At 37.5% G+C, this 10,889-nt stretch overlaps 1 protein-coding gene across 4 annotated transcripts in view; it reads left to right on the top strand.

The window, feature by feature from the left end:
• Positions 1-10,889, top strand: part of LOC116061346 (zinc finger protein 385B-like) — a 79,359-nt gene that overhangs the window by 58,952 nt on the left and 9,518 nt on the right. For all 4 annotated transcript variants that reach the window (XM_031315491.2, XM_031315489.2, XM_031315490.2 and 1 more), the window contains 2 exons: positions 8,586-8,740; positions 9,898-10,005. In XM_031315491.2, the coding sequence (XP_031171351.1) occupies positions 8,586-8,740; positions 9,898-10,005 (263 nt within the window). The remainder of the gene's footprint in view (positions 1-8,585; positions 8,741-9,897; positions 10,006-10,889) is intronic.

The raw sequence follows: 10,889 nt of genomic DNA, 5'->3' as shown, positions 1-10,889 counted from the left end.
ACTATTCCCCAATAACGCAGGTTTGGCAAACTTTGCTGTCTCCTTTAACAAACAGGCTAAACTAGAAAGAGCCCTACAACACGCTCTTCACCTTTGTAATACAACTGCTGACGTTAGCTCGTTTTCTTTAATGTATCCCTGATAAATATCTTTCAAGATGCACCAATAAGCAAAGATCCTGTGATTCTCAGCTCTAAAGCTGCTGATGTACAATCCTTCAAACTCACCACAAGGCAGACAGCCAGAGAGGAGCATCCAGACAGAAAGCTGCTAATTACTAAGTTCGTGGGGTGGATAAAGCTGCGACAGACTTTAAATATCAATAAGTATGTGCGGCACATCTGCTGAATGCCGTTCAGCAGGTCTGATTCGACTCAGGCTTATCTCAATTCAAGCAGATGGTGGCAGTTTATTTTAAGTGTGCTTGATAAAGACGTGCAGAACATTAAAAAAGGGCAGAGGGTCGGAAAAGGAAACAAAACACAACAGACACTGCTCTATCGGAGCTGCACTCATAGTGCATTCATGCTCATTTTCCAGCAGATCAACGTTATCTCCTAGTGTTTGTTTATCCTTTATGGAAACAGAATCGAAAAGTACATCTTGTGCATTAACTTTGAATTTGGTGTTTGCCTGTTTTCAAAAGACAAAGTCTTCTCGACGTAAACAAGATGAGTAAATGGAAGATCATAGTGAGAGTAACTCAAATCATGCTTCACTAGAACATAGCCTACCAAGAATATTACTTTCCTAATATATCAGACAAGGCAGTTATTGAATCTAATTTGGTGCCAGTATTAACATTCGACTAAATATGATGCCCTGTGGAAACTCTGTGGAAATAAAAAGTCCCAGCAAGCCAACAGCCTTCTGTAAAGTTCTGGTGAAAGAGATATGCATCACATTTGCTATCTAATCTGCTGTTTCATGCCAGCAGTGGGGATGAAAAGACTTTGAAAACATGATGAATTTTGACTCTCTTGATTGTTTTTAGCTTAATTCTCCTGTGTGGACATTACTGTAGTAGTGTGTATCCTTTGCAGAGTAATCACAGTACCCTGTGATTTTTCTTTGACCGGACGACACTAGTCCTCGATTTCACCTTGAACAAATTCAAAAGAAGTTTATTGACCCTGGGTGAAAATGGGCCTACAGTGCTCCAGTTGAAAGTAGGACAGATTACCGTGGGGAGCCTGATCTGGGCTGGATGCTGCCCCTCAGGTAGAAATTCACAAGAAGCCGCTGGTGCTTCCAGCTGCGGCTGTGTGAGTTTAAATAGACAGTGACAGACAGCGGGAGAATTTGCCTGTTGGCTGTCAGTCGTGGCCTAAATGTATTTTGTCACAATAAAGATAATTTCTTTAAAGACCACACAGTGCAAGGCGGGGGCAGCATTTTAAGCCATCATGGAAATTAGGCCTTCACTTCCACCGTTTTGTTTCCAGTGGAGGGACCTAAGCGGAGCTGTCAATGGCAGTTTTAATGGATGCTAATTCATCCTCCAGAGCTCATCATAAATGCCTAGCTCTCTGCCTGTTGTGTAAGCAATGAATGGCATCACCATTACAGCAGAAGCGCAGTGCACTAACCACTTCTGTTTTATGACTCAGAAAAGCTGTGTGCTTCATGCTATTATGAAGTGGAAAACATACCATTCAATTTTCATCATTCGACAATGTGTTTTGCAGGCTTAACAGCAAAACCCTGTCAGAAGAGGCAACGCTTTTTTAGCATTTCAATTCCACGTTCCTCAGTGCTTAATCCTGACTACTTGATTGAACCATCTGAATAACTGTGTGCTATTCTGCAAATAGAAAGATTACTGTTGGTTAAAGATAGAGTGAGTGGGATTTTCCGATCTGCACCTACAGAATACACTGTGCAGTAGTAGTGACTTATGCGTCAAAGCAACATTGTTTTATATAGTCATCATAACGGTATATTCAAGTAATTCTTTAATATGTTTAAATTACTGTACATATTTTTATGTTAAATACATTTTATTTAATTGTTTTGTGATACTGTGATTATAATGATACTAAATATATTGTCAGCAGTAGTAACACAATATTCCAAATGCCCCAAATACTCATGATGTTTTATATAATTTATGTTTTTATGAAGTATTAATGAGGGTGAGTTGCAAAATTGAATGTCTTGTTATTGTTTTGCTGATGTCAACCAGATTGTTAAAATGACAATACCCAGATTCAGATTTATGATGTGTCGATGTCCTGATGTCAACACCAGATATTGAATAAACGCATTAGTAGCTTTGTGGTTCACATACAAAAATAGATTGTATTTGACCTTGTGAAATAACTCAACACGTGCCTGGACCACTGGAGCATTTCATGAGCTGGAACCCTTGACAAATCTAATCTAACTTACATTATAACTGTGTCTTTTTAGTAAAATTAAAGTTAGTTTTGTTAAATAACTTGGCCTTTTCAGTGATATTACAGACATCAGTGGACTGTAGGTTCTAAGTTTTTGTTTAGAAGATGGTAAAAAAAAAGAAGTAAAAAATGACATTACATGGCATTCAGATTTGACCTATGTTGATTATTCATCCCGCTTTCCTAAACTCACCACAATCCTTGGAGTGGATCCTTGGAGCTCATCACAATATACCGTAGAAGCAATATCACAATACATTTTAGTAGCATTCAAAGGAAAAGGTTAAAAAAAATCAATGTATGTACATTTACATATACATATACTGTATGCACACCTACATGCATTTTTTTCTAACAGTTTATTTAAAAAGAAAATAATAAATGGTCCTAAATTACTAGAAATCATAGCATCGTTGTCCAGTGAAAGCCATCTCCAAATGTGAGGATTTTGAAATGTTCAGGTAAACGTAAGGGTTAAGTGTTCATTTATGGGTTAAATAAAACATTTCAAAATAAATGATCTGAAAAATGCATTGTCACAAAGCTGAAACCAGGACTGTTATTTTTAGCTCATGAAAAGTTGATGTTTTGGAGACACACGGTTGGCGACAATCAGGCTATGATTGGGGTGATTAAATATACAGCGCCCTCATATGAGGAGGGCTCACAAAAATACTAGAATGAAGAGCCCGGGGGAGGGGCTCACAGATAATGGCTATTTACAGGGTCTGGATTTTGGTGCTAAGCCCCTGTCTCTGGTCTCTGACATTATGCCTGTCAGTCTCCAGAGGTGCATTATTCCTTATTATTTTAACAATAATATTATAGCAAAATATGTTTGATGTCTTTCCACATTCAATTCAGTGAAATTAAGAAACAGCCCTAACTCAGTTGTTAATGTCACAAAGCATTAACACCAAACAGAGGAAGCTCATCAGGGGATGCTGGTATGCGTCAGAAATGAGAGCGTGCCTCCACACCGCCATGTTGGTTCAGACTGAAGACAGAGAGCCTGGTGGCTCAGACAGATGATCCCAGAAATGCATTCACCATGAAAGGAACAAAAGCGGCCTTTCCTCTGATACTTTCGCTCTGATTTGCCGCTATGAAAGCTTCTCATCCCCCCTTTTTTCCACCCTTCATGAAAAGATGCCATTTCCTTCCCTCTGTGATTACTGTGATGTTGAGTCAACCAGAGACTAATCCTGGAAATAATAGAGATTAAGCTTTTCCCCCAGTTTTTTTTCAAGGTGCTATAATTTCTCCAGCTCATAATCTTTTATCCCTTTTCAATACAGGATGTATGGCTGGTGTGACCTACACTCCCACTTTCCATGAATAAGCTATCTTCCTGCTTAGAAAAAGAAAGTGAATACAGATTAGAACGAGCAGGAACTGGTTTGTTTTTAAAATGTGGAATTATTTTTATTGTAGAAAGGATGAAAAATATATGATCTCCGCTCATTTGACTGTTTGCTAAGCCCCTGCCAAGAGCAAAAGTGTAATGGATTAAATAGTATGTTTGTCTGCTCTAACCCATAGTCCAGCATGTCCAGCTAACTAGCTTACCTACAGTTTAGTTTGGGTAACATTAGCAGCTCTGTTCTGCTCTTTATTGGACTTTGGGATGTTGATATTCAAGCATTTACTGTTAACATTAAAGGTGAAAACATACCGTTAAAAAATACCAACAAATATATATAAGCTAACCAGGCAAAAGACCACTGCAAGAGTAATGCTGTTTCTTTATTTACATGTCTTCTATGTTGGTCATTAACTAGTGAAATGCTTATTTTCGCCATGTTGACATGAAGCTTTAGCCTCATTCTTTTAGCATCATATATGTAGCCATTTTATTTTTTACAAGCTGAAAACATTACGGGTACCATAGTTTTGCTGGGGTTCTCCCCCCTTTTATATGAGGTTATTTTCTATCTTAAATGGTTAACTAAATCCCTCTACTCAACCTTTTTTTTAAGGTTGTGTGTACAGTCATTGAGTTCATGAATTTGAGTTCATGAAGTTCTAAAGTGATGAATGCCTATTTATAAAAACTAATCAAGGCCTTGCAGCTTAACACATTTCCAGCATGATTAGATGGAACTAATATAACCACAGCTTTAGTCCATCTTGTCAAAGTTTGCACTTTCGGGATGCAAATGAGATGGGTAACTTAAAAAGGGACAGTCCCGTCAGAAGCGCGTTCCTCTTGTCACCTGATGTACAAATGCTCTAGATGATGGCAGTTTCTAGTTTGTTCAGCAAAAAACACAGTTTATTAAACGTCTCGCCCTGCTGTATTTTTGTGAATATATGCATGGGAGATTAATGAGATCAATTTCAGATTTGTGTAGGAGAGGGAATTAATGTCCCCGAAAGTCATACTGACAGGCAGATTAAGCACATCGGCCTAGCGGAGGGAAAAACAGTATCTCATCCGCCAGTGGTTGTCTCTCTTTCACTTTCTCTCATTTCTCGTTACTCTGTCATTTGCTCTCGAGTCAGTGTAACGCAAGTCAATACACTCTATGGGCATCAGTGGTACATGAACGGTCCTGGTGGAGCATTTAAATGAAATTGGAATTCATCAAAAACAAAATCGAATCAGTAAACACATGTTCTGTCTGAATGTTTTTGTGTACGTGTGTTTTCCACAGAGATCTGTTTTGCACATTACACATGCAGGATCAAATAAACAGTATAATCAGCTTTAATCATTTCAAATTCTAATCTAAATAATACATGTTGAGTGACTGTAAATCACTGAATAAACAGAATAACAGTGCTAAAACAAGATAAGATAACAAGTAATATAATGTATATTTAATAAAGATTAAGATGAAACAACTTGGCTTGGGTTGATTAGGAGTTACCTTTAGCATTGGCTTCCCCCTGTTTTTGGATGTTTTTCAGTGATGTTATTCTAACAGATTTGTTTTTTACTCCCGAATTACAGATTATTAAGTCAAAATTTAATTTCTTCACTTCATTACTCACCCCTCTGTCTTGGTCTTTCTAACCTGCCTGTAGTCTTTCCTTTTTTTTGGTAGCCAGGACTTGTTTGTCCTTAGTCTTGTATTTTGACTGAGGTGATTCTGGCTGTATTTTTTTGGTTAAAACCGTCTCTTATCTGCAGGGACAGAAATATAACTGCCAATTGCTATTCATGGCTTTGAATCAGATACAAATTCCCTTTTCTTTGTGTTTGCTGTTCAGTGTTTCAGACAGGCAGTTTCAGTTTGTTCAGTTTTGTGTTTGTCTGGTTTGAAATTGTGACGCAGCGCTGGTCTGAAGTTAATCCCTCACTGGTGTGCTGGAGTAATGTGGTTGGTCGGTCTGTTGACCAGCTGAAGGAATGAATTATTTTAGTGGTTCATCTTTTTGTAATAGTTCGCTTCCCAGAACATAACATTTCTTGATTATTTTTGGAATACTTTTTAGCCAGATGCCAACGACAGTTGGTCGGTCGGTCCACCACTTTGGTCCAGACTGAAATATCTCAACAACTATTGGATGGATTGTCATGAAATGTAGTTCAGACCTTCCTGGTGCCCAGAGGATGAATCCTAATGAAGCTGATGATCCCCTGTCTGACATGAGGTTAATGTCTTAAAAACTATTGGGTGGATTGCCATACATTTGGTATAGACATTAATATTTCCCTCAGGATGAATTGTTGGTGATTCCTTTACTTTCCATCTAGCGCCACCATCAGGTGAACATTTTGATTTATTCAATACTTTACAATACAATACTACGGCATCAGCTGTACGTTGTGTTGAGTGCTAATTAGCAATAGTTAGCATGCTAACACACTATAACTAAAATGGTAAACATTATGTGCTAAACATGAGCATATAAACATTGTCATTGATAGCAAGTTAGCATGTTGATTACAGTCTCATGTCTGTAGGCTCTTAGTCTTGTATAATATTACAAAAATACATTTTCCTATTTCACTTCCAAATTAGGCAATTATTTTGAATCAGATTTAATACAATTTCTGGCAGGCTTTTGCCATACTAACTGCCAGGAAAAAAAGTACCCTAAGGCATTTGTAGCTGCAGGGAAGATTAAAAAAAAAAAAAAAAAGACATGTTACATCCACTGCTGCTGTTCTGTTAGTTTTTGACCTAACCTCTTTTTGTATGACTCGACAATGTGAATGAATCATTTCCCTCTGCAGTACTGTTCATAACATTTCTTTGAGCATGTTTGAATCTGCAGATGTTGTTATTTCTTTTCCCTTTCCCTTCCTCTGTTATGTCTCCCTGCTCTGTTCAGGCTTTAAGAACCATTTTGAATATGGGACCAGATTAGTAAAATCATGCTAATGCTCAAAGACTTTCAAACCCGCCTCATCCCCAGAGATAAGACCTGAAATCCAGAGGTGAAAGAAGCAGAAAATCAGGGAATATTGCTTTCTTGTTGCTGTGCTTTCTTAGCACTATGAAATAACATCATTAGATTCAAACGTTAAGACTGACTGTAATAACTCTTCGCAGTATTTAGAGAAAAAAAACAATACACTTTGTAATATTTGTGTGCTATATGCAACAACAGTCTCTTCACATATCTTTCCTAAATCCAAAGTTGGTGAGTCATCTCTCTTCATCTTCCAGTCATCATCTGGTATGTTAATACTTCTGGATTCATCAGTCAAACTTCTCTTGACGTTTTCCGTCCCAGTAGGGCCAAACCTCCACTCCACCCTCAGTAACCACAGATTTTAAATCCATACCAAGTCAAACTTTGTCTTTCAAATGACACTTGATATTGTAGGCCTATTGTATGAGAAAACAGACAGCTTCTTGCGACATGTCTGGATTCTCATTCCATTTTATTTTTATTGTACCTCGAGATAGAGAAAATGTTTCCTAAAATGTTAATATGGACTTCACTGTCACCTTTTAGTAAAGTTTACTTTTTTATGTAGCTGTGTAAAACAGGTTTTAAAGTCAAGTCTTTATTATTGAGACATTCAAGAACCATGCGTATTCTACCACTATCAGTCCTGCATACACAAACAACATGAAGGCATAAAATGAATTTCTAATTCACAGTTATGGTTATAATTTGAAATTTCAAGTGCAAAAACTGTCAAGAACCTCTGGTTTTCTTGTACTCAACAAGGCCACGCTTCTAGTGTCATTCCTTTTATACTGGGATCTCTATGAAAAACACTTTTTTCTTAAATATTAAAATTTCTATTGCTATCTAATGGATATTTAAAGGAACTGCCCTTAGAAATGTCAATCCTCACCTGTTGTACATTAGACAGAAAAAAAATGCTTAAAACAACATTCACCCATAAACTGAATCCTGATCCATTGCTCACTTATATTAGTTTTAACTTGTTTTCTGTCATTAACACATGACCTTCTAGCTTAAAAACCTCAGGATTTTCAACATACAGGAATTACAATAATTGCCATGCTTATGCAAGACACTGTGCATTTCAATATGAGCCCACTAATGTTTACTTTGGGTCTAGACAAAGGTCAGTGCCATGCTGCTCTTTAAAGCATGAGCAGTCTAAAAGCATTTAGGCCAACCAAAATGAAGCGTGATGAGATGAGAAGTCATGTGGAAGGATATTTGCAAAGCAAATTGTGTTTGTGAAATTGCTGTGGGATTCATCAAAACAAACACTGTAATGTATGCAAGAAGACAGAAAACTGGTGAGCAACAAAAAACAAACTTATACGTATATTACATAAAACATAAATTGTACAGTCTATCAGTCACCTTAGGCCTTGAAAACTCCTTGCAATTCTTTGCTCTTTAAGTTGACTGATCCATTTGCAGGATCTGAGGAAGAATAAAACTACACAATTACACACTCTAGTGATGTGATGAAAGGCCAGAGACATTTGTCAAGATAAACTATGGACTTGTAAAGCAGGAAAAGGCCACACAAAGCCTCTCATCATTTATCCCCTTCTATTACTGAAGTCATAAAAGCTTTACTGAGTGAATCATTCACCGTGGGAATGGGTCTTCTTCATCTCATGTGCTGTGTGCTAAACTTCTTCTCTTTATCCTTGCGAGTGTATACAGTACGGATGTTCAGCTTTGGTGGCCTCAAATGAAAAAGGGTGAAATGTGTCTCTCTCCAGATATGTGTTTAAGATGGAGAATCTTAACAGTGATGTGCTTACTCAAATATGATCATCCCTGCTGTAGGTGCCCTCTCCCAGAGCCAGGTCCACCCACTCTTGGGCTCCCTGTCTCTGCCAGGTCGACCCCTCCAGCCGCAGACTCATGCCCAGCTGGAGCACTTCCTGCCGCTCAGGGTCAACAGCTCCTCACCGCTCAGCCTCTTCCCCAATTTCAGCACCGTAAGATACCATATCACATATAAGACTGGTATTAAGGTCTGAGATTACAATCTTTTAATCCTACCCTCACTTTGGGTTTAAAAAAAGAAATCTATGAAATGAAAGCTGTGAAGCAGAACTATTAAACTGTAAGGCATGTCTTACATACAGTAAACAACTTTATATAACTGCAAATGTGCATGTTGTAGCCATTTAATATAGGGAAATATTAATAGACAGATAAATATAACTTAAATATAAAATATAAATATAAAAATATATGATCGAGACATCCCAAATACAACACTCTTCTCTCACACACACTAATGCATGTTTGGAGCGGCAGACTTTCATAATCTACATTTAGCTTTTACACTGACAATTCAGTAGGAATGGACTAAATCTATCAGCCATGTGGGAAAAGATTCCTGTCTGACACCGAACGCTAAAAACATCAATCAATCAATCAACTAACACAGCTCCACTGTGTGTCATAAAAAGTGATCAAAAATGTGAATTCAGGACTGTAATTTCCTCCTCTTCTATTCTGAAAATATACACAGCTTGCATTTTTTTAATGCTGTTTATTCTTAAAAAGTTTTGCATAATGTAGCATCTATTTTTGACCTTTTTTGGACGAAATGTTCAAGGCAAACTAATCTCCCTTCACCAAATAACATCACACCGTGCGATATTTCAATAAATCACAGGATGACTCTATTATTATATTATATAATATATTATATTATTTAATGAGTTGTTCATCATTGACCTAGAAAGGTGCTGGTAGTAGGTTAAATAGTTATTTTGTATATCTGTGCTTATTCTGGTCTACTCATCAAAGATAAAAGTTTATGCTACTCGACTGGGAACACAACATGACAACATTTAATTAAATAAGACCATTACCGCACAGCAGGTTAAAACATGTCCGAACAGGTGCTGAGAGTGACCATCTGTTTCAGAAAAGATGTGTACTTTAGTCATTTAATTGATGGTATAGGAAATATTTGTTAATATCTCAAAATCTTTTTTTTTTTTTATGGCATTTGTGTTATTTTACGGTTTTAATCACTGCTTTAATGAAATTGCCTGTTTGCGCTACTCTATCACAGAAGCAGGACTAACATGTTTATGTGTGTCCATGTGTGTGTATGTGTGTGTGTTTGATCTCGTAGATGGATCCAGTGCAGAAGGCGGTGATCAACCACACCTTTGGCGTGGCTCCACCCAAGAAGAAACCCATCATCTCCTGTAACATCTGTCACCTACGCTTCAACTCCACTGTGAGTGAGACACTTGTTTAATCCTTTCCCCTGATATCACAGAGGAAAAGGTTTGTTTTTTTCCTTTTCTTTGAGCTTTCATCAGATGGACTGGATAGAACAAAAGCTCAATGGATTTCTTGTTCTTTCACTGCAATAAGGTGGAAAAATACCTTTGACCACTCAGCTCTTATCTGTCTGTTTTCTGCAGAATGTAGTCATTCGTTAAATTACATCAACATGTGGTGCATTTTTATATGATAAAATGAAGGGTTGTGTTGAATAAACATTATCTCACTTTACTCACTGTGAGACCTGCTGACCCTCTTGATGTTTGCTGAAAATGGGCTTTTCTAAACGTTTATATTTGTCTCATGAACTGTCATGTCATCTAAAGCAAATTTTTGCAGCCAAGTGTCCACATATTTGCAGCTCATTTAATATTTTTTGCATTCTATTGGTCTAAAAGCAATGTTGAAGCAGGCTATGCTTCTTGTCAGTCTAATCATTATATTTCTACAGCTTCCATTTTTTTTAAATTAACCAATGGGTTCTTAAAAGGAAACCAGTCAGCTAGTTTGGTTGCTTTTTTCCTCCTTATCACACCTCCCTCTTCATATTCATTTGGCTCTGATTCCTATGGAGTTCATTTAAACGTATTTGCATTTATATTGTTACGAGGAAACTGGTGGAATGACAATGACTCTTCTTTGTGTGAACTGTGAAACTTGAAGAAGGCAGGACACTGGCGCGAGTACATTTACCCTTACTTCCTCATCTGTCTCTCTCACTCTTTGCTCTGTACTTTTGGACATACAGTGATGCTGTAAGTAGTTTGTTTTCTAGCTAACAGGCTCTCTCCTCCTCCCCTCTGTGTCACCTGCAGCTGAGCTGAGAGTGCTGGT

This window comes from Sander lucioperca, chromosome 22 (genome assembly GCF_008315115.2).
Source record: "Sander lucioperca isolate FBNREF2018 chromosome 22, SLUC_FBN_1.2, whole genome shotgun sequence".
NCBI lineage: Eukaryota > Metazoa > Chordata > Actinopteri > Perciformes > Percidae > Sander > Sander lucioperca.
Note: the sequence above shows the minus strand (reverse complement) of the source record. Positions and strands in the feature narration are given on the sequence as shown.